Source organism: Enhydra lutris, unplaced genomic scaffold (genome assembly GCF_002288905.1).
Source record: "Enhydra lutris kenyoni isolate GAN:26980312 unplaced genomic scaffold, ASM228890v2 scaffoldscaffold13, whole genome shotgun sequence".
Classification (NCBI taxonomy): Eukaryota; Metazoa; Chordata; class Mammalia; order Carnivora; family Mustelidae; genus Enhydra; species Enhydra lutris.
In genome coordinates, this window is record NW_019154097.1 from 23182662 (window position 1) to 23207598 (window position 24937).

The 24937-nt window shown below is 48.3% G+C and overlaps 1 protein-coding gene across 2 annotated transcripts in view; it reads right to left on the minus strand.

Moving 5' to 3' along the window:
- LOC111145742 (astrotactin 2) overlaps positions 1-24937 on the minus strand; it is an 867423-nt gene that overhangs the window by 541557 nt on the left and 300929 nt on the right. For both annotated transcript variants that reach the window (XM_022500914.1, XM_022500912.1), the window contains one exon: positions 21621-21728. In XM_022500914.1, coding sequence (XP_022356622.1) covers positions 21621-21728 — 108 coding nt within the window. The remainder of the gene's footprint in view (positions 1-21620; positions 21729-24937) is intronic.

The window sequence follows — 24937 nt, forward strand, 5'->3', positions numbered from 1 at the left end:
CTTGGCTGACCTCGCCCGGTGCCTCCAGCTCAGCTTCCTGCCTCGGGGGTGGGGGGGTGCATTCCTCTCCACTGCCCTTTTGCTCTGCTCCACTCCAGATATGCCTGGGTTCACTTCACCCGCTGCTTGACCACCTCCTGTCCTCCAGGAAGTTCTCCCCTCACCTCTGCCTGCTGTCCACCCTCGGGTCTAGAGTTGGAAGCCTCTCCTCTGTTTCCAACACTCCATAACCTCCCCCCACATCATGTTGTTTATCACATTGTTCTTTAAATCTGTTTTAACGCCCCCTCCCTCCCCCAGAGAGGAAATCTGGGGCCAGGAACTAGGTTTGACTCATCTCACCTCTCCAGCACCTCCCATCGGGGGAAGCACGTATTACACACTCAAGTGCTGAGCGGCGGAAGCCGGGCTGGCAAGCACGGGATTGGACAACCCTCTCTCTCTCAGGGCAGTGAACAATTACACTTGCGGCCACTGGGGGGCGCTCCTGGGTAACTCCAGCCTCAGACCCCCGGGGGAGGGGGAGAGCACAGAGCAGAATTTGTCTCCACCGGACACCTCCACAAACAGAGAAGGCAAGAGTAATTCAAAACTGGAGAGATCCTTTCCAGACTTCACCAGGGGAGGCTGAGACAGGAGCAAAGCCTGCCCTGGCGGATGAAAGACTAAAATGAAAGTCAGAAGAAGGGGACTCCAGTCTGTGGAACTGGTTAGCTCTGTGGCCTCGGGAAGTCACTCGTCACCAAAGGACAACAGTCTGTACCATGCACACCAGCCCAGACCATGGCCACTATTATCACCGCCCTCAGAATAGAGCGATGAAGGAGCATGACAGCATTCTGATCTATTAGGGAAAAAAAAAAAGACCTTAACACTACAAGCAGTTGACGTCATCTTGGATTCTTACTCTAACTGGTGACATGGATTGCATACCTATGACACAAACGGGGCTTCAGACACTCCTACTGCTGGTGTGAGCAAGTCACCACCCTGGTCTCCAGTTCCCCAGAGGGGAGGAGAGACACAATTTTAAAAGAGTTTTTTTTTTTTTTTTTAAAGATTCTATTTATTTATTTGACAGAGACCACAAGTAGGCAGAGAGGCAGGCAGAGAGAGAGGGGGAAGCAGGCCCCCCGCTGAGCAGAGAGCCCGATGTGGGGCTCGATTCCAGAACCCTGAGATCATGACCTGAGCTGAAGGCCACGGCTTAACCCACTGAGCCACCCAGATGCCCCTGAAAGAGATTTTGAAAGATTTTAAAAGAGACAAAGACTTGGTCACAAAAGAAACATCCAGGTACCAGGCTGCGCTGACACTGACCAGGGGCATCAGGGCAAGCTCCCGTGGCGATCGATGTTCATTCCAACCAGATCTAGAAGGACTGTCAGGTTTTCCTAGACAGAGCTGAGATACGTGGCCGCCTGGGCGGATGGAACAGGATAGGACAGCAAACACTGGCAAGTGAAGGGGTGCAGGGAGTGTTTGTGGGGGATCGAACAGAAGACAGAATCCAAGTTAAGGCCTGAGAGGCAGCTTTGGCCACTATTACCGCCAGGTAATCGCAGTGGGGACAGGAGAAGTGGTGAGAGCAGGAGGGGATGGTGTTCCGGCAGGAGGTCTGACAGCGGCTGCCATCACGGAGCAGAGCGGCCAGGCCATACTGGACAAAGCCGGCCGACGACGCGTCCCTGGGTCCTGAATATGGACATGCACATACCCGCATCCATGTGTGTGGACAGCTACAGTCAGGTGAACGTCAGGCCTAACTACACTAGGCTTGGTCTCTAAAGGCAAAGCTTGCAAATGCTACCCTCCACCTCAGCCCATGTCAGGACAACTGGAGAATTTCTCACAAAGGCCAAGTGGGACCCATGAAAGGAGTAAGAGGGAGGTGACAATCTAGCAGAGGCCAGGGCCGACGGTTCCCCTCAGCTTTGGGTGATTCCTACCTTCCTTGTCCTAATGAAACCCCTTCTGGGGGTAACTAGGGGCGGACATGGTCCATTTATAGCAATCCCCAAGCCCCCCAGGGGAGTGCAGGATGGGCCCAGCCCCTCTGACAAATGCTCCAGCCTCCCCTGGCCCCAGGGAGTGATTTATCTGAGCAGCCGTCAGGGCCTCTGCCCAGCAGCCTCTGATCCAAGGCTGGCGGCCCAGCCTGGGGTTTTTAATTAGCTGAGAGAGGGAAGAGTCAAGCCCTCTCGGATGGAAAGAAAGACACCAAGAAGGCTCATAAATCCAGAACCAAGGATCCGTGGACTGGAGGCTGGCAGTGCTTGTGGGGGGGAGGGGGAGAGACACACTGGCTATCTTGTTTTCTCTGTCACAGTCTCCCCTGCTTTCTGGTCCAGACACTACAGAGAGGATGGGAACCTCTACCACCATTTACACAGGAATGTCTGGAGATGCACCTTCTTCTACTGTGGCTGTGGAACCAGAGTCAGGGAACCTCTGCCCCACATCTACCAGTAACTCGCTGTGCAATTTGAGGCAAACATTGCAACACAAAAGCTTGCAGCCCTTGCAGGTACACATGAGTTTAAATCTCTATTCTCTAATCCTCCTTACAACTGTGACGTGGGCAAGCTGCTTTCCTTCTTTGTATCTCAGTTTTCTCATCTATAAAGCCAGGATCAGACCTTGTATTGCAAGGATTAAATGAGATAAATACAGGCAAAGTGTTTGACCGATAATGGATATTCAATAAATAACAGCTATTTTAAAATTTCTTTTCCTCCCTCTGGGACTCAGCTTCCCCATATGTAAAATGCAAAGTGGTGCCACATGACATATAAGGGCTTTTCTAGCACTGATCACCTCTGGGTATTTTGAGCTGGAAATGAGAAGACTTGTGGGTGAGGATAAACACTATTATTTCCATATCCAAATCTGAGGGGGAGAAGGCTCACTTAGAAAAAGGTGGTGAATTTACTTTTTGCTGGCGTCCAGAAGGCAGGGCAGGGGCTAAACTAGGATAGAAATTTGGAGGGGTCATATTTCACACCCATATAAGCGAGACACTTCTGAGAGCCAGAGCTATTGGCCTGCCTCAGTAGTGAGTGAGCTCTCCATCTTTGGAGGAAAGCAAGCTAAAGCCAGACAATGTTCTGGGGTGGATGTGCTGAAAGAAATTAAACTTTGGATGGAGGGGGCAGACTTTTTCCTTGAAGGTCCCTATGAGTGCTGAAAATATCACAGAATAATGCTTAGAGGGGATATTAACTTACTGTATAGTTTCTTATTTAATTCTCAACATCTGGCCAGGTGGGGGGTATTAACATCCCTGCTTTACAGATTGGAAACTTTTAAGATGCAGAAGAGTTGCAGAGCCTGCTCGGGGTGGCACCCAGATTGAAGGAGGCAGAGCAAGGACAGGGGCTCTCGGGAATTTAGCACTGAAACCCCTCTCTTTGCGTTACACAGCCTGCTTCCCATCTCTGATCCCACACCTGATGGCAGACCCCCAGCTTAGTGCACATTGATTGTAGCTGTCCTTTCTTTCCTCCCTAACCCCCGTCTCTGTCCCCTGCCTGCTCCTCCACATGTATTTACTTGGGACTGCCTGGTAACAAACGGCTCGTTACCATGCGGAAGGCGACAGCCGGGCGATTAGTGAAATTTGTTACCCATGCGTCTCCGAACAAAATTAAATTAAAACTGCTGCTTCGCTGTCAAGATAAGGGCCAAGCTGCTGAGATAATTTTTCACTCTCAAACACTCAATTACCCAGTGAGGCTGGATCAGATACAATCAAAGGGGAAAAAAGAAGTAAAAAAAAAAAAAGGAAAAGAAAAAAAAAAAAGTAGAGAGAGAGAGAGGCAGGACCTCCAGGAGCAGATGTAAGAGTTGTTATCCTTCTCTCTGGCCAGGGATGTTAAAGAGGTTGTTGCCATGGTGATGGGGCTGGACCACATGAGGCAGGTAGGTGGGTGTGGCCTATGAGTCCATCCTGTAATAAAGGAGATGCTCTCCATCCCCACTGCTCCTGCCTTAGGCCACATGGTATCATTTTTCACTTGGATTATTCTAACAGTCTCCTACCTGGTCTGCCTCACCCCTCTTGTCCCTCTCCATCCCAGCTTCCACAAGAGGTAGAGTGACCTTTCTACAAAACATATATGAAAACATCACTTCTTTATTGAAATCCTGTGATGGCTTCTCATCATCATTCTGATCAAGCCCAAATCACTTAGCCAATGTCACCCCTGGCTCTCTCTCCTCAAACTTCTTATTTCAGTGAGATGAACTAGACAATCTCTTCTTCTCCCCTCCCTCCCTCCCTTTCTTCTTTCCTTCCTTCTTTCTCAACAGGAATTATTTTGAGGGCCTACAGTATGCCAGGCATTCTACTCAGTCTCTCTCTATTCCCAGTTTCCTCTGTCTGGAATAATCTTCTCCTACCTTCTTTCAACCAACAATACCATCTTGTTCTTCAAAACTCAGCCACCACACCTATTATATAATAGGGATTGCACCAACCGGTCTGGTGTTCTTCTTCTGTGCTATCGTGGAATTCATTACCCCTCCCCCTCATCAAGTACTTTCCACACTCCAGTGGATTGCCTCCCTCTACCAGATTGTGAGACCCACCAGTGCTTCCCATATCTCCCTATTCCCAGAGTCCACAGAGCAGGCTTCCAGGAAGAGTCTTGGGAATTTAAATTACCTTGAACTTAAATGGTGAGATGCCTCTTATAGGTCTTTTGGGGGAATTGGAAAAGCCTCTTTTCTCCTTGTTTTCAGATCGTTCCCATTCTTTCTTTACGTGTTGGTTTGCCCCTCTGGAGAGCCATCCATGATTTATGGTCCCTATGTATCTCAAGACTCCCAAACCTAACCTCCTCAGTCCTGAGCACATGGCTTCCACTACTTTATCTTACCTCTGTTCAGAGAACAAAAACAACAATGAAAATTACATTGCAACTGGAATCACAGAATTGCAGAGCCAAGAAAGTCATCAGAGAAGTATCATCTGTTTTGCTAAAGGGAGACCAAAGCCACAGAATTTGATTGATCTGGTATTCTCCATTATTTCTTACTACTGAGACATTGACTGAAAGCCATCTTGAAAATGCCCTCAGAGTGGTGGTTCCCAGTTCTGGCCATCTTTGATGTAGTTCCCTAAAGCAGTAATTTCTCAATGATAGCTACCCCCCGGAGAGCTTTCCTGAAACACTGGAGATGCCCAGGCTCCACCCAAAACCTATTAAATCAATCTCTGGAGGGAAGTCCAAACATAATCATTTGGTTTTGAAAGACCACAAGTGCTTCCTAGGTACACAGGGTTGTGAACCATGCCAAGAGGGACAAGTAACCTTTAATCAAAACATCTTTCAAGAAGAGAACACAAAGAGCTCATTCTCAAGGTCCATGTCTCTTTCCACCTGGATATTTAGCTTTGATTCTTCTTTATCTTCTTTTATTTTTACCTCATTAGGTTAAAATGAAATACTTTCAGGCCTTCAAGGGTTCCAAGACCAGATACATAATGGTTTGAATGAGTAACAAAAGAGGGACAATCTTTTTCAAGATTTCAAAGCAATTTATATGCTTTTGAGATCATCTGACCTAGCTACTTAAGATAGTCTCCTAGTATATAAACTGGACAGGCCAGACCTGATGCTACTACCATCTAATCATCACTTATCACCTGCCATGAACTGTGCTGAGTGCTTTCCTTGTACTATTCCATTTCAACCTCAAGACCGTTCTTAGCAGAAGAAACCATGCGTATGCTATTACACAGTTGAGAAAAGCAGGGGCCAAAAGGATAGAGTGACCTTCCCAAGGTCACTCTGCCAAGATTCATAACTAGCTATGTTGGGCTCCAAAGACCAGACATTAAACACCGTACAATGGGCTACCTTCAGCAACTGTTTTGAGGACAGGCAAGGTAAAAATGATAACCAGAAGGATATACATACATATATAACCTATTGTGATTCACCCACATGTTTTTTAAAACAAATTGTTCTGTTTGTCTTCGAAAGTACTTATTGTGGCTTATAAATCCCACCCTTCCTAAAAAATCATTCTTCACAATTATCTGGTTGCATAATATTCCATCAAGTTGATGCGTCTAGTTACTTAGCCATTCCCCTACTGTTGGATACTTACGCTCATTCTAATTTTTCAGTATTACGGATTATGCTACAATGACTATCTTCAGGTTTACAGCATCATGAAAAATGGGAAGTGTCATGGAAAAAATATGGTCATGATAAAATGTCAAGTAAAAAAAATGAAATGCAAATGTGTGTGTTGATTATAGTTACAATGATGGGGAAGAATATATATGTAAATGAGGATGGCGAAAAATGATATGAGCTCTTTCTTCTAGGAGGTTCTTGCTAGATTCTTTTTTCCTATTTTCCTCCAGTGGTATTACTATGAGTTTATATTAGTGAAAAAAAAGTAAAAAAAAGAAAAAAAAAAGGTATGTCACCCATAATGGGGTTAAAACATCTTAGTTCCCTGGATGTCCTCAGAATGAAGAGATGAGCTTAGAGGTCAGTGGTCTTTACTTACTCTGTGGACGGCTACCACAGAGAGAGCTTCTGAAAGGCTGGACCCATGTCTTATTAACCTATGATTCTTAAGAAAGCCACAGTGTTCCTGGAATCTATAATGTGTGTTAAGTGATAAAAGGATAAGTCAATCAGAGAAAGACCATTATCATATGATCTCTCTGATATGAGGAATTTGAGAGGCAGGATGGGGGGTTGTGGGGGGTAAGGAAGGAAAAAATGAAACAAGATGGGATCAGAAAGGAGACAAACCATAAGAGACTCTTAACCTTACAAAACAGAGGGTTGCCGGGGGGAGGGAGGTATGGAGAGGGTAGCTGGGTGATGGACATTGGGGTGGGTATGTGCTCTGGTGAGTGCTGTGAAATGTGTAAGCCTGATGATTCACAGACATGTACCCCTGGGGCAAATAATACATTATATGCATTAATAAAAAATTTTAGAAATAGTAATAAAAATAAAATTCAGTTAGTGTATATCACAAAAAAGGACAGAATTTCATAGCTTCAAGAGGCCTCATATATAATTTATTCAAATTTATTCAAATACCATATCCCAGCTGAATGGATGGAAAGCCAAAAAGCCAAAAAGACTTGCCCAAGGTTCCCCAACATGTGAGTGAAGAGCTGTGGTTGACGCCATTTTTTCTAAAATCTACTGTAATTAGAAGAAGAATATAGTTAGCAAATTTGCTCAGTGGAAGCCGTGGAGGAGACATCCTTCACCAGTCCAACCCAGACGGGTATGAGTCAGTGACCTGGGTACTGTATGGCGTCATGCATCTTGAGTTAATTACTGATCTCTCCCAAATCCCTATGTCCTGCAGCCTCAAAGCTGTTCTTATCAAACAGCTCTGACCTGGGGCATCTCCTTCCTTCTCATGGAGCACCAAGAGGTTTGATTGTACCTGCGATATTGACTGAAGAACATTTTCAAACCAGGATGCATGACTAAGGTGGGGCGCCCTGGGCCTTTTCAGTTTCTGGTTTGCACCTTCTCCTAGGATAGTCTCTTCCTGCCATGCCTTCATTGATCACCCAGTGGCAGCTTCAATCTAAAATGGCCCAGAGATTCCCACCCCCTAAACACACTGCACGTTCCCCTCCTCTTGAATGCAGGTGGGACTGTGAATATGATGTGGTACCTCTTCGAGATCAAGCGACCTGTTATCTGACAAAAGTGAAGGGATTTATCAGATGTAGTTAACGTCCCAAATCAGTTGACTGTGAACTGACCATCAAGGAATTTACCCTGGATGGGTCTGGCCAAATAAAACGAACCCAAAAAACAGACTGAGGCTGGGGCACCTGGGTGGCTCATTTGGTGGAGCATCAGGCTCTTGGTTTCGGCTCAGGTCATGATCTCAGGGTCATGAGATCGAGCTCCACATTGGGCTCTGTGCTGGGCGTGGAGCCTGCTTAAGATTCTCTCTCTCCCTCTCCCCTCCCCTCTTGCTCGCAGGTGCTCACATGCACTCTCCCCTTCTCTCTCTCTCTAAAAAGAAGAGACTGCAGCCTTGAAAGAAGAGAGTCTAATTCTAAGAGATGCCTTCCTGCCGGCCTTGAAGAAGCCAATAGTCATGCTGAGAGCTGCCCCACAGGACCACAAGAAAGGGCCAGAAGGTGGCCTCCAAGCCCTGGGAGGGTCCCTGGCTGACAGCAGCAGCGGAAACAGGCATGTCAGTCATATAGCAGCAGGAAAGGACTTCTGCCAACAATCCCATGCATTTGGAAGAGGGCCCTCAGCCGAGGGAAGCCCCAGCCGACTCCTGGGTTTCAGAGCCTGAGCAGAGAACCCAGTTTTGACTTGACAAGACATCTGGCCTCCAGAACCACAGTGAGACAAAAAATGTGTGTTGCTTGGAGCTTCCATGTTTGTGGCAATGCATCACACAGAAGGAGAGAGTGAATACACAGCCATGGAGTGCGGAGGCCTTCTCTCCTTTCCCAGTGAGTGCTCTGCTGTGCTCAGAGCTGGCTAGCGAGGTCTCCGTCTGGTAGTCCTACAGGAACCTCAAAGACAGCAGCTCTAACACCAAGCTTATCCCCTTCTCTCCTGAAGGTATGCTGCTCTGCCCTTCCCTAGCTCTGTGATTCTCTCTCTAACCCCTATGCCAGAATCCCACGCTTGTTGTCAGCAATCCTCCCCGGCTCACCTTGTCAGAGCCAGACAGCCATTGGGTTCTCACTGGGTCTCCACATGTCCCTGATAGACAGCCCTTCCCAAGGATTCCCAGCGAGCTCCCTCAATAGCCCCCCAACTGGTCTACCGCCTCTAGTCTGTCCTCCTTCTGGTTCTTCTTCCACTGTGGACAGACTGATTTTATTAAAACGGACACAGGAGGATGGTTCTCTCTTCTTCAAAAACCGTCTTGGGTTCCCCATTTCATGTAGGCTCAAGTGCAAGTTCTCTCTGGCTCACGTAGGGATGCGTTCATTCAGCACCTGGCCACCCCCATGCATTCATCCCTCAAGTATAAGCTTTAATATGGGTTCTTCAAGGATGCCTTTTAGCCTTTCATCAATTTCCCCATTATCTTAGCTCCCCCTTTCTTTTCTTTTTCAAAGGAAATTCTCAACATGTGAAATGATATATTCACTTGTGTGTTTACTTGGGAAATAGTCTCTTCCTTCCCCTTTCTCCCTTGTAAGACTGGAGGATTCACGAAGGTGGTCTCGTCATTGGTCTCTTTGCCCTTATATACCTGGTCCTTAGCTTGGATTCTCACCAGAATTAGGCATGTAGTAAATATTAGTGGATTAAATGAGAGAATAAAATGAGTGAACTTGGCATTCAATGTTTCTCTTGATCCCTTCCCAACCTTTTTTCCTCACTATCTTCATTCATATTTCTTATAATCTAGTGACATGCAATTCTGCTTAGTAATCACATAAATCCTGTAAAGTGGGATTATAACCTTCATTTTTGAGAGGAAGAAACCGAGACCTGGAAAGTAAACCAATTTGTCCAAGATCACCCAAAGTGAGAGCCAGGACTGAATAAGGTCACGCGTGCAAACCTCTTGCAATGCACCCGACACACAGCAGGCAGTCACAACCGGCACATTCACCTCTTTATCTGGGAAAGAGTTTTGCAAAGGTAAGAGAATCTTGGCCATCCCAGAGGATTGCAAAAAATGGGGATGACAGAGTGTTGGTGCTTGGGGCGGGAAGCAGAGAGTCACAATCTTTTACTGTAAGGAAAAGGGGGGGAAATCCTACTGATCCTAGTTGAAAAACAAGAAAGCAAGAGAGACTGATTATTCCTTCTCGCTAGTGTAAGCAACTAAAAACGACATGTTTGCTTTATCGCCTTTGGTCTTCCATTTGATTCCTGACAGCCGTCTCCCTCCCTTCGATGTAGGGCTGGGCTGTCAGGTGCTGAGCTGGTTGGCATCACAAGGGAGGAGGAGAACTGAGAACAGTTTAAACAATATTTCAGGGACCATCGCTGGATTGTTGGGGGGGGAGGGGTTGAAGTTGTCTGCCTCCCTCTCTGCATTCAAGGAACCCTCCTTTGCCAACATGATGTTTGGCATACTTGATGTTTCTGGGGGTTTGGGGAGAGGTCGTCTGGGAGGAATCATTAAAAGAAAAAAAGAAACCCATCAACAAAAAACAATGTCTATTTCTTCCGAGGTGTGAGAGAAGGGAGAGCAGAGAGACATCAGACAGAAGGCTTTGTAGCCCATAACAATTCTGAAAACATAATTTTCTCTTCTCTAGCGTCTCCCTAAATAGGGCCAAACTCAGGTATAGATCAAAGCTGGGTTTCTGCATTTGACTGTTCTTTCAGGAAGAGAAGTCCAAACTCCCAGTCTCATCCTTCCATGGGAGAAACTAGAATCTCCCCCAGAAAGCCTGCGTGAGCGATCAGAACCTTCCAGAAGAAGGTATCCACCTACTGCAAATCACAAACAGCTAACTACCAGGGCAAAAGTTACGTTAAGAGGGAAGATGCTCCTGGAGGCTGATACTTGGGTGTGGTGACATCAGATTTTGGAGTCAAACAAAATGGGGGACAAGCCTCAGACCTGAAAGGTCATTTTGATTCTGTGACCTTGGAGAAATCACTCTGCCTGGTATCTGTTTCATTCTTTTACATTCACAAACCAGGGCAGTAACTGATCATGTAGAAAGATGAATGACTAAGCAAGGGACCAGGCACAAACGCAGAACCGGATAGATACGTGGTTGTTGCAGCCTCTCCTCCTTCCTCCTACAATTGTTATTCAGGTTCCCAGCCTGGGAAAGACAGGGTGTGGGGTGCACTCCATGGGGGCCCAATGCCAAAAGAGGAACAGGTGTGCGGCTGGCAGCTAATAGGTCAAGGAAAGTGTAGATTGGTTTTCTCAACTGTGGCTGAAAATGAGAAGCTGGAAAGGATTGTATACAAATACTCACACCCCTGGACCAGACATTCCCAGGTAATGGGTCTGAGATAAGTGTTATTTGCAAATGGTGTTTTTAAAAATCTTTCCAAGTGATTTTGAGATTCATCTGGGTCACAGAACTATGTAGCTCCAACAGTCCTTCTCCCTGCACAGCTGAGGACGCCTCTCCTGCTGTTGACTCTGACCTGGCCCAGGTCCTAGGACTGTCCTTCCCTCGAGTGGGTAGCACCAGAGGGTCCAACCTCCTGCTCGGGCCCTAAACATTCAGCCTCCCCAGCGGACCCTGTCCTCCTCGAGTGGGTAGCACCAGAGGGTCCAACCTCCTGCTCGGGCCCTAAACATTCAGCCTCCCCAGCGGACGCTGTCCTCTATTTCTGAAAAGAGACCCAGGGCATGGACCCTTGGACTCAGGTTTGCTTTGTCCCACTCCCAGTGCACTGTCCCCTAGGAAAATATCTGAAGGTTTAGACTCTTTCTACAACATGGTCCTCGCAGCCCAGCCTGTGGCTAAATTCTTCCTTCTTTTTTTTTTTTAAGATTTTTTATTTGTTTATCTGACAGACAGAGATCACAAGTAGGCAGAGAAACAGGCAGAGAGAGAAGAGGAAGCAGGCTCCCCGCTGAGCAGAGAACCCGATGCAGGGCTTGATCCCAGGACCCTGGGATCATGACCTGAGCCGAAGGCAGAGGCTTTAACCCACTGAGCCACCCAGGCGCCCCTAAAGTCTTCCTTCTTACTGACAGTTCTTCTCAATGGAGAGCTGGTAAATGCTTAACAACGGGCTCTCTGAGGAGGAAGGGGAAGCTTGCACTGCTGTATTGGCTGATGTCCATGATGTGAATACCTTTACAGTGGCTGATGATAAGCTACCAATGTGACATCACTCAGAGCAGAGTTGGGAATGAAAAGCACAGGATGCTCTTACAAACTGGTATGGGATGGCTCCAATAGAGCACTAAAGTTCTACCATGTTTTCCTCCTTGGACCCGATATCAGGACCCTTACTGTTGGCGGTGCCCAGGAAGGTCGCCCCCCCATGGATGCCACCTTTGTCCTCCATACTGAGCTAACTTCCTAGCACCTGAGCTGGTTCCGACCACTCTTGTTCCTGGCCCTAGCTCTTGCCAGAGCAGATAGTCCATGGAGGGCTTAGAGAGGACACCAGGAAGCTGTCTGGGATCTGATCAGGCTTTCTGTACCAGCACAGATGCGGGTGTCGACCTCCTGTCCTAGCACACACCTTGTTCCAGGTACTATGATACGTAAGTTCCACACATCTCCTCAATCACATAATGGTCTGACCGGATTTTGAAACCAAACTACTTAAGTTCAAATCCCCTTCCTTCATGGCTGTCTAGAACTCAGTGTCCTTATCTGTAAAATGAAGATGAAAATCCTCCCTTCTCACAGTCCTGTTCTGAAGCTATGGGACAATGCATATCAGGAGCACAGACTGGCGTAGTCAGAGCTCAAGAAATCCCACGCTGTTTCTTCTTTTCTTTTCCTCTTCCTCCCTCCTGGTTGTCTACATCTCTATCATGGACACTCAGCATGGTATCGCCAACAAGAACTTAGAGAGCGTCAAGTTTTGCCTCCCTCGTTGACAGACAAGAACCAGAGGCCCAAAACCTTGCTCAAGTCTCATAAACAAACAAACACCTGGGATTGGAAACTTCCAGTAGCCATGGTGTGGTTTTGCTTGGTGCTTCCTTTCTCTGTCCCTGTCTTCCTACTTCCCTCCCAGCTCACCCAATACTCCTGCTTCCTGGCTTTCCATCCCATCCTACCTGTCCCTGCTTTCCCTATGCCCAAGTCCACGGCTTGGATCACCTGACAATCCTACCCCTGATGGCCAGCTCTCACGTCTGAGCCCCCAGCTAAGACTTTGTCATGCCATCCTCGTTAGGAGTCCCTGCTGGGCAGGGAGGAGGAGGCCAGCTGAGCCAATGGGGTTGAGAGAAATAAGGACTTTGGAGCCTTGCTTCTCAGTCCTGGATCCCCTGCATACCAGGAACACCTATCCCTCATCCCTGACCCCACTCCCTCCCTCCACAGCCTGGGCACTGGAGGCCTTCTTTCCAGGTCACTCTAGCTACAAAGGCTTAGAGAATGATTAAATACCAATCCTTCTGTCTTTGGTGTTTATTTGGCCTTTTCTAGTAGCAGGTCCTAGGGATGTGCCCTGAAGGCTGGCTTAGAGCGAGCAGCCAGCAGATGCACCTGCCATAGGGGCTGACCGGAGGCGAGGGGCGAGGATGGCAAAGGGAAAACCCATATCACGATGTCCCCAGGAAGTCATCCCCATCAAATTTATGTTCTTACTGAAAATGTTTAGTCTTGTTTTTGTTTCTGTTTAGTTTTTGTTTTTCCTAGAAGCAAGACCAATGTGCAGATCAGCACAATGGAAAAGAGGCCGTAACGTCTTTCTGCTGTGCCTCACTGGTTACCATTGAGGGAACAGTGATCACGAGGCAGGCCCTCTCAGTAAACAGGGCCTGTGCACACATTATCTCCTTTAATCCTCACGCCGAGCTTAAGGGAGAGTAGAAGGATGAATACTAGATTTGTCCTCCTTTATGCAGGACAAACAGGCTCAGAGAAGGAAAGTGCCTTTCCCTAAGTCACACAGCTAGGAAACAGCAGAGCAAGGATCTGGACCCCCCGCCTGCTGTTTCAGAATCTTACCATTACCCGAAAAGGGCAACTGTTGACTTCATCTTTTAGTCTAGAAGGAATTTCAAGCCGATGGCAAAGCGGCAAGGAGAGGAATGGTACAAAGAACATCCATATACCCTTTGCCCAGATTCAATGACTGTTAAAAATGTTGACCCATTTGCTTTGCCATTTGAAAAGGCAACATTGTAAACTTGGGGAAAATGCTTCCCTTTCCAGAGCTTTGGTTTCTCTCTACATAAAATGTTACAAGTCCTTTTCTTAGGACTGGAAAAACCCTGTGGTTTGATAGCAAAGGACAGATAAAGGGTGGGGTGGGGACCACAGCCATCAGGGCATGGCTCCTGCTCCTGTCTCCAGACCACAGACTCAGGCTCTTCCCAGTTCTTGCCATCTATGCCCCTCCCACCCTCCTTCCCCACTGCACCACGTCGCCTCTGCCATCACACTATGCAGGTCCTGTTCTGTCAAACTTTCACTCCACCCCATGCCCATTCCCGGGAGTCTCCACACCACGCCCACCCACCCCCCGCCGCCACCTGCACAGTCTCCTACACTCAATCCCAAAGGCCTCCTTTCCTGCAGACAGGGCTTGAATTTTCCCTCCCCTGACCTCTTTCTCTAAAAGAGGATTAAACCATATGTGTGTGTGTGTGTGTGTGTGTGTGTGTGTGTGTGTGTGTGTGTATGTGTGTGTTGTGTTGTGTTGCTGGGGAGAAGCACAAAGAAAAAATATCATACATCCATACAGATGAGCACAAGGTTTTGTTAACGATTCAAGAGTTCTCATCGTGACAGAAAATCTCAGTTTAAGAATTGCTGAATTAAAACAAGTAACTAAAATAAAGAAAGAGGCAAAATCGGGAGGGGGCACTTATGCTCTCGTTGTCTCTGCTGGGGAGCTAATTGGCAAAGCCTAAAGGAAAGTGCATGAGATTGGGAATAAGAAGATGTGGGTTTCTAAAACTGGCTGGGCAACCAGCGGATGAGAAGAGCAAGGTTCAGAAAGGGAGAGACAGTAGCCCAAGGCCACAGAGCCGCCCGCGCAGAGCTAGGCCGGGAGGCCCATGCTGGGTACTCGCGCTGCTGGAATCATCCAGCAGCTGTGGCAGCTCTGTCTGCAGCTCAGTACTGTGCCTGGGGCTGGACAGGCCATCTGGCCTTCTCATCTGGACCTCCTATTATACACTAGCTTCTCCTGATCAGCACCGCTTCTCTGTGTGAACCGCGGCACCCCCTAGGAGTTTACGACCACCTTGAGGCTGGGCGGCCCAGGCCCCTGTTTCCCACAATGCCTAGCATCCTGCTTAGTAAGGTTGTTGATTCCATAAATATGGGTTAGACTACAATGAGCTTCAGACCGGATGGCATGAGACGCCCATATCCTTGTTTGACAGATGGGGAAACTGAGGCCCTCGGAGGGCACGTGCTTCACAAGGGTCACTGAGCAAGTTAGCAGTAGGGTTACAGACTTCAGTATACATTCCCTACCTCTGGTTCATAAAGGTGAAATTCTGCCCAGCGGGAATCTATCATCTCCAGCTACTTCATTAGTTAATCCTGTGGGACACGGGCAGAATTGCCGGCGCCCAGACAAGTGGATTGAATGGTTATTTCCTTGACCATACACAGACCTCTGTGCTTGACAAATAGACTCCTTTAGGCAGCAAGATCATGCATGAAATGAAATCAGATTCATTTCACAAGGCATTGTGAGATTTTGCTCATGCTTCTGGCAGCGGTCCTACGGATGGGGGCCCCCTCTATGGTGTGGAGGTTTCAGGGCAGGAGTCAGCAAACTGTAAGCCACAGGTGAAGTCTGGACCCACATCTGTTTTGGAAACAACATTTCCTTGGGACACATGTATGTTCCTTCATTTACGTGTTATCTGTGGAAGCTTTCAAGGGACAATGGCAGAGTTGAGGAGTTCCAACAGTAACTACAAGGCCTGCAAAGACGAACATGTTTATGAATCAGCCCTTTACAGAAAGAGGTGGCTGACTCTTGATTGTGGAAACCCTACCAGACCCACAGAGACTGTTTCTTAGTTTCTTTGTCTCTCTTTTTGCCCACTCGCCATATCGATTACGATGGTTCTCTGCTCATGGTGTTCTACCTGGCTATACCAGACACCTTTGAATGACTGTCTCAGTTCCCTTATAAAAAAAAAACTCACGGAAGCCAGGGTTGATTCTCAGAATGTATCACAAATCTCTTTCCAGGAGCTCCTATTGCCAAAAATGAAATTTCAGCTGACTTAATTTTGGGCTCAGGATGCTTTCAAGGAAAGGGAAATTTCAGGAGAAAGAACAGAATTTCAGAGTCCTGGAACCTCCCATCTCTGAAGTTGCTCACTCTGGGAGGTGGGTGTTGACAGTTCTATTTTATACAGAAGGACGTGCTCAGCAATGAAAAGCCCACCATGGCCACACCAAGGGGATGGGGCAAAGCCAGGATTCACAGCCAGATCGAGCTGAATCTGATGCCACTTATACGTCTCTTGTGGGACATGCTACAGAGAAACCGAGATAGGAAAGCCCCATTAGATGTTTTCCTTCTCCTCCCAGTCCATGTCCTTTCTCTACCATCACCCCTGGGTGTATCCCTCTCTGCTGGGGAACCTCCTGAACTTGTGACATCCCTTCAAATTGCACATACTCCAAGTATGCTCAAAGAACCAGACAGAGTGGGTTTCCAATCTCAGTACTCAAGCCTTCCTCCCACTACCCGGCATGTTCTTCCCTGGGGCCTTGAAGTGGAAGAACAGACAGGGCTGAGGCCTCAATTCTGCTCACCAGGAGCAGAAAAGAGAAGAGGAAAGGAGTGCAGACTCTGTTCTTGCAAGTGGAAATGGAGTGAACAAAGTAAGAGGGGCAGACAGAAAAGCAGCATGTGCTCTGGGCACTTATAATAATAAAGACACAGGGATAGGACTTTCTTTCATTCATTCGTTAACCATTCATTTAAAAATATTAGCCCAGTGCCTACCCTGGACCCATCCCTGTGTTTGGTGCTGGAGATGGACATCTAGGTACAAATGGCCATGTGCCTATCCTCGTGATGCTTCCAGCTCTTTGGAGGATACAAACATCCCCCCAGAGAACATGCTGGTAAATGTAAAATTACAATGATGAGGAAGTCTGCAGAAGGGTAAGATCACAGCCGCTACTGTAGAGTGAAACAGGAATTAAGGTGGGATGGCATGACTGAAGACATGCCATGTTCGTGGAGATGTCACAGTGAAACAAAGGGCAGGGGCGCAGGGGGTGGAGGGTGCACTCCAGGAGAGAACGTCTGCGAAAGTTCTCGTGGCACAGATGTGGGAGTGCTGGAGAAGAAGCCTGGGTGGCAGGAGGACACAGAGCCCTGGGGAAATGGGTGACTGACCACTCAACACATCCATCGAAATGCAAAAGGAGGGACTGAAACTTCCAAGCAGAGAAGCAACATGACCCCTATTTACATTTTTAAAAGGATCGCTCTGGCTGCAGGGTTGAGAATGGGCTGGAATGCAGTAAGTGAGATGGTTGAGAAGGGGATTTTAGCGGTTCCAGACAAAGGATGGAGGTGACAGGGACTGGGATGACAGTGATGGCAGAGGGGGATTGATGCTAGGCATTGTAGTTGCCAAGGACATGCTCATGGTCCCATTTAATCCACACAGTCACCCCATTTTAAAGCCAAGACTATGGAGACTACTGGCTCCTGTCCCATGGATGAATACACAGCGACAAAGACAGGGCTGAGCCCCGGGTCAGTTTCCAGTTCCCACTCTTCCAGGAAGCGCTCCCAGATTTCTCAAGCGTTCCTCTCTCTCTCTCCTTTTTCCCAAAGCTGGAACAATCGGAACCATCCAGAGAACGAGTTCCACTTTGTCTTCCCACATATGTACTACCTTGCCCAGCACCACTTGTGGCCCTCGGGAAGACTTTCACCAATGTTCACTGACTTGCTTTTGAGCACACCTTTCAACCTCTACTTGTGGACTGGGAAGGTGAGACTCGTACACAGGCAGTGACTTGGCCAAGGTGGTGGCTAAGGTCATACCGAGAACTGCTGGCAAATCCATCCAGGACTGGAAACCACACCTCCTGATGCTATCAGATGACCCCACAGTACTGACTCCCTTCCGAACCCTTCAGAGGTAGCAACAGTTTAACACCCTAATTGCAGTCCACCTACCCCTAGATTGGGGTTTGTTTGCAGCTGGAACTGAAGGGGGTAGGGTGAATGAATATGGATTCCCAACGCTCTGAGGTCACACTTTCCAACAACTGGCATGTAGAGATGTGCCCTTCCTGGATGTTCTATCTCCTTCTTCCCCGGCCTCATTGCACTTTAGCACCTTCCTCCTGTGACAGTCAGGATGGCCTGCATGGTCTCAGGGACTCTGCAGGGAGCTGCCAGCTCATTGCATGTGGAAAGAAGAGCTGCTGGGATGGTGGTGGCAGAGGGTTGGCATGCGGAGCTCGGGCAGGCCTGGCGGTGAAGGCATAGGCCAACGGGATGACAGAAGTCACTCGAAGGTGAGGGACAGACAACCTCTCCAAAGAGAAAACCAGGCAAGAAGAGAGGCATGTGGGATGGGGGCAGACAAGGTGCAAATGAGGCCAGGTGCCCAGGTGCATCTCATGAACAGGGGATTCTCGAACATACATAGCCAGTCCTGCCAGCATGATGAAGGGACCTCAGAGACCTGGGCTCCCCCAGGTCTCAGAGAAAAGACCAGACACCTGGACAGGAGGAATGACTTGCATGGGGTCCCACAGCGCTGGCCCAGATTGGGGATCTGCCCACACACCTGTCCCGGTGCTCCTTCCCGGGCAACTTAGCTCCCTTTACCACCTACACATCTTGTCTCCCTCCTTCAACCCTGCCTGTGAGCTCGAATGACACGAACTGATTTTAAACCTCACAACACCCCCTAGAGCTTTAATTTCCCTAGCCTCACTTGTCAGAGGAGGACACTGATGTGCAGAGAGATTAAGGTTCATGTTCAAGAAGACACCGCTGGTCGGTGGTGTGGCTGGGACTGGTAGCTCCCTGTAAGCACCAAGTTCTCACTCCTCCGATCCAAGACTCTCTCACCCCCATGGGCTCCCAAACTTTCCCCAGCTCACTTTTGTGTTGTGCATTTTCCCCATGAGGGCAGGGAGCGCTGAAGATGCTTCAACTCTCCTACACATACAAGAAACCGCAAGGAAGGGTCACAGCCCTTCGAGGGGAGGACCGTGGTATCTGCAGAAACAGGCACGGGGCCCTGGATTCACTGTGCTGCACAAAGAACCAGAACACCAGCAGAACTGATAACCATGATGCTACCACACACAGTGTCGGGAAGGCTTTTCCGTGACCTTGAAAAGAGGGCAGAGGAGCCTATGCGAAGGGCATTGAAACTGGCAGCTCCTTCAGACTCTCTCAATTCCCTTCCCTGCTACAGTGTTCTTCCTGAGCATCTGTCTCCATCTAACATATTTATATTTTGATACAAGGCAAGCTCCACGAGGATAGGTCTTTTAAAAACTGTTGTTTGATTTGTGTCCCCAATGCCTAGAAGAGTGTCAGATACACTGTTGGTGCTTGACAAATATTTGAAGTACGTGAGGGAAGGAGGGAGGGAGGAAGGAAGGATCCACCAGGAAAGAGTTGGAGAGAAGAGGAGGGAGCGGTAGGAAAGGGGGACAAGAGACAAAGGTAATAAGGAGAGAAGAAGAAAGAGCGAATGCAGAAGAGAACAAAGGAAAGAGAAGAATGAAGAGAAGGAAGCCATGATGCAGGAGAGAGAGGGAAGGAGAGAGGGAAAGGAGAGGACAGGAACAAGAATAAGAACATGAAACAAATAGGCCAGCAAGCATCCCAGCAGCCTGAGAAGGAAGAGGAAGACATGGCTGGAACCACAGGCAGAGAGAGAAGGACTCAGCACTGCGGACAATCAGAGGGACAAAGCAGCAGCACTCAGCTGGCAGGAGAGCTGGTGTGGGGGAGGGGGATGTGCACGGGGGTGGGGGGGGGGAGATGCATCACTGCCTTGCCTCCCCCCACCACTCAGCCAGAAGCACAGCCTGGCCTTCTGCAGCCTTTGGAGGCATCGGGCCAAACCGTTTATCTGGAGTCCTGGGGCTTGCTTTTGCTTTTCTTTTTGAAGTTTAGCTCCGATTTACGAGGGGCGTGCTCCATGATGGATGTTTTTCCAATTAGCTGTCAACAGCCCAGTCCTGCAGAGGAGACCTACCAACTTCCCCAGCTCTAATTCTGGCTGCTGGACTGGGGGAGGGAGAAGACAGGTCAAGAATCATCCATCACCAACTTCGAAATCAACGCAGCAGATACCAGGGGGCCAAGGCTGGGGGAGGAGGGAGAGGCAGGCCCGATTGTTCCAATCACTGCAGAGGCTGCAGAACTTTCCCAGTTGATGGGTCGTAAGAGCTACTCCCCGCACAGGGTCTTTTCAGTGAAAGGTGCCAGGAGTGGGGACACAGGGAAACCCACAATGAGAACTGAATTGGCATTACTAAGGTCTATTTTATTTGCCCTTAGTATGTACCTGGTGCCATGACAATTTTCTTTAAAGATTTATTTATTTATTTGAGAGAGAGAGAAAGGGAGTGCACACAAGAGAGGAGGGAGAGGGGCAAAGGGAGAGAGTCCCTAAGCCGACTCTCCGCTGAGCACAGACACCCACACAGGGCTCAGACCCAAAGCCCTGAGATCAGGACCTGAGCTGAAACCAAGAGGTGGACACTCAACGGACTGAGCCACCCAGGTGCCCCCATCACAGACATTTTATATAACTTAACCAGAATCCATCCCTGAGTATATAAGGCGATTATGAGGCCCATTTCACAGATGATAAAATTGAGGTGTAGGGGAGGTAGATAACTTGCCCAAGAGCAAAAGTGGCCCAGGGCAGCTATGTGACCGATGCCCTTTAAGTGTCCACTAGGCATGCGTGGAACACACGCAGAAGTGTTCTACAAGAGCGATTCTTTCCCTCTTCCCTACCTCAGGAACTTCTTCAGCCTGCTGTGTGCAGAGGTGAGAGGGCCACATGTCTTGATGAATTGCCTTCATGTTTGCCAGAGGACCCTGACTACTTCTTTCTGGGTCTAAGCCCTCGGAGGTCTAAGCCCTCGGAACTCTCGTTAATCACTGACATGGAATACATGTTTTACCCCCCACCTCCCACTCCCCGTTCCCTTCCAAGACTGCAACCTTGAACCAGCTGTTTCCCCATCCATACTCAGGGATGAGCAATGACATTCACAGGTGATTGCCTGAAACATGCCCTATTCTCCCTTCGGAGTATGTGCGATCATCAGAGAACTGTGGACCTCAGCCCCAAGGCGTAGCCTTTTATGGAGTCCTGCATCCGCTTCTGATGACTCCTTACCGGGTCATTGTAAGAGAGAAGGATACGGATTTCACCTGGTGAAGACACTCTCATGAAAATCAAAAGGAGTCCCCTTTAGAGGAACGTACTAGAGAACCTGCCCTCTGGTCTTGGTGGCCAGTAAGAAGAGTTTCCTGAACAAATGCTTCTATCCCATAGACGCTGCACATTTTACCGCTGAGCCCATTTCCCTTTGCACGTTGACTGTTAAAGCTCTGCATGAAATGGCCAGCACCTTCTAAGAACTACGCACCACAGTACGCCAGAGATCACCCTGCATCGATCCAACCTGGGTTTGAATCATTTTCCTTATTCCTATTTTGCTTTCCATCTGATTCCTTTACTTACTTCATTCCGGTGCTGGATTTTTTTTTTTTCCTTTCACTGCATTAACTTAAAAAAATCTTCCCCAAATCCTTTGAGGAAGGAGGTAGGACGGAGAGCAAATAAAGAACGGAAGGGGAGGCCGTAAACGACCAACGCCAAGTCTAGAGGGAGTTTCGGATGCCAGGCTGTGTTAACCGCGTCGGGACGGGGTCGAAGACAAGCTGAGGTTTGTCACGGAGCATGGAGTCTGCTTTCCAGGCTTTCCTCCTACAAACACTGGTTCTGGAACCTTCCCCAGGACTCCTTACCTTTGCTGCGGCGACGACTCCTGTATTGCTCTGTATAGAAGGTCAGCTGCGTTTCATCGTCTGCCTCTGAACCGGAATTCCCCTTGGTTCTCCCAAAGCTGATACCGCCTGAAAGGAAGAGCAACCCATTAGTCACGTAAGCCTCCTGGAGCTTGTTAAATCCCTCCTCCGACCAAGATCAGCAGCCCCGTCCCCAGGCTTCTTTCTGTAAATCCCAAGTGACACAGGAGCTAGCATGATTTATGGATGGAGGTGGAGCTCTGTGGTGAGGTAGATCTGGGTTCTAACCATGGTCTCGCAGCCATGAGCTCTGTGACCTTGAGGGGACACCTTCTTTTTCTGAGCCCTGGGTTCTCTCTTAATAAAATGGGGACAATAACTATTGACCTTGTAGGGTTTCTATGAAGATGAAAGGAGATAGGATACATAAAATACCTGGTTTGTGGTGGGTCTTAACTAACTGATAGCTATATTGTCACTTAGTAATGATGAGCCTGCCTCTAAGAAAACACTTCGGGCAACTTAATTTCACATATATTTCAAGCAATGCTTCCTGGATGCCAAGCCAAGAGCCAGACACTGGAGGTACAAAGATAGATACAGCCCAGTTCTTGCCAGCCGGCAGATCATAAGCTAGTCCAGGAGACAAATGGGATCCTAAGGAGGCTTTAACCTAATTCATGGTTATGTTTTTCCCCACAATGAGATGCTGAGAATATGGGGGAAAGCAATCCATCCCAACACGGAGGACCTGAGAAGGTTTTATGGAGGAAGGGGGATTTAAGTCAGGGCTGGGAGGATGAATGGGGCTACAGTGGCAGAGAATGGAGTTCCAGGGAAAGGTAAGAGTTGAGCAACCCCGGGGGGGAAAGGGGAGCGTGGGCCGGGGAGGAGCGGAGGAACAGCGAGTGGAGAGATGATGGGAAGGACCACGGGAGCCTCATGATAGAAGCTCCACTGCCACACAGAGGTCGGCTTTTGGGCATCACGGAGGGTCCCAGGGCAAGAGGATGTGTTTGTTAGTCACATACAACGTGAAGGACATGACAATGGCACCCATGCCTTAGAGTGGGTGCCGCAGAGGGCAGGAAGCTGTGAGGCTCAGGGATCCCTTGGTGAGAGGCATGAGGGTCTGGGTGAGGCAGGGGGCAGCGTGGATAGAAAAGAAGAGAGGGGAGCGACAAGGGTTTCAGAGACACACTCAGAAATGTGGGGCGACGGGTGACGCATTAACACGCAATGAACAGTGGGTTCCAAAAATGATCAAGATAAGAGGCCAGAAAGAAATATGCCAAAATATGAATAGCAGTTAATTCTGCAGAGAGGAATACAGATATATATATATTTTTTTATTTTCTCTGTGCATTTACTTATTTATTTATTTATTGTTAATGAAAAAGCACAGAATGTGGGAAGAGAGGCATTAAAGCATTGGTAAAGTCTTGGCCCAAGAGAGGAGACAGTGCAGGGAGAGCTTTCAGAGCATGGTGGGGCGCATCGTGGGCAGGGAAACAGGGAGCCTTTGGTTTGGGTACAGATCTTTGGTCACTGACGTCGACATCCATAGCCTGAGTCTGGGAGGAGACTCACGGCGGAAGCGGATATGCTGGATGCAGTAGTTGAAGGCAGGGCAGAGAGGGAGACCACTCTCCCCTCCAAATATTTTGTATCTTCTGAATCAAGCACCATACACACCTGTTACCTGATTGAAAAGTCTACCCAAGGAAATGACAAACATAGATCAGTGGGGAACATGGCTCAACTCAAAGACGTGTTCCCTATGGCATTTCTCTGGGAGGGCATTCAGTCTACAGAAATCCCATGTGCAGACACTCTGCCTAAAATATGGTCATTGTGCCTTCATTGTTTCATCCCAGTGGCGCGTTGAGCGATGTGCTACGTGCCTAGAAGATGCCGATGCATTACTGCCTACAATCCTCACCACAATATCCTTAGAGCAAAAGTGCAATTAACAACCTGGATAATAAAGACACAAAGACACGCATGGGCAGAGTCACACAGCTGATGAGTCCTAAAATTGGGATTCAGGACTAGTCTGTCCAGCTCCACATTTGAGCTTTCTAGGATGCAAAGTGCTTTCCTGGAAATAAATCGAGAGGGAACTTCAGGGAGGGCAGACTGTCCTTTCAGCATCAGGGCACCAAGTTCTCATCCACCCATTCCGAACCCAAACCCTTGGAGGGAAGTATACTGTGCCCCATTTTATAGATGAAACCACCATGTTTCAGAAAACAAAAGGGATTTGCTAATAATGAGTGAAGTTGGACTCGGTATCCACATGTGACCAACAGCCAAGTTCAAATTTTTAACCACTTTTGACACTGCCTCTCAAAGTAATGCTCTGTAACATGGAAAGATTAATATCTACCCTCTCTCTTCCCTGAGACAGTGTGTTGTCATAGATGGGAGAGTATAGGAGACAACAATGTCTGATCTTTGTCCTGGAAGGTGTCTTTGGCCTGTCCCTGTCCCTTAGTATAAACACCCCCAACATCCAGCAATTAAGGGTAGGGCCTGGAGACAGCAGGAGACTCCAGATTCTACAAAATGCAGCTCTTTCTTTAAAGGCTCTGCTTTGAAGTGGAGTTGGCAGAGGCCCCATGGACATTCTGGAAACAGGGAAAGAGCAAAGGTCTCAAAGGTCAGGAGGGCTTTTTAAACTTCCATTAACATATTCTACTGTTATGGGAAAAAGGGCAGAGAGAAGGATGGGGAGAGGAGGGGAGGGAAGGGAAAGGAGGAAGGGGAAGGAAGGGAGGAAGTGAGGGAGAAGGAAGGAAGGAAGGAAGGAAGGAAGGAAGGAAGGAAGGAAACAGAATGGAATAGGAAGGGAGGAAGGGAGGATTTTTGTTCATCTACACATAATTCTTGGCCAAGGGGAAAATGAAGGCATTGGATAAAATAGTTACTTTATGTACAGAGAGCACCTGTCATTCTTCCTACTATGTTTTGGGCAGCAGAGAAAAAGGGGAGGTTCTGTCCCTATCAGGAGTCCACCTCAGACTCCCCCACATCCCCTTCAATCTCCACCACCCCCCTTATTTAAAACATTCCAAGGAAATCCTTTCTCCCCCCTTTCTCATTTTCCTTCCTCTCCCAAACAAATGACCTACTATGCTCCTGCTGTGGTGAACATGACAGGCAGGACTCAGACAGGATCCTTTCCCTCCTGGGACAGTCTAGCTGGGGTGAGAGAAAGTCACCAGACATTTCAAACACAATTTAAAAAAGAAAGAAAGAAAAGAAAAGCTCACCACTGCCTAACACTCTCTCTGCCAGGCACTGTTGTAACCCTT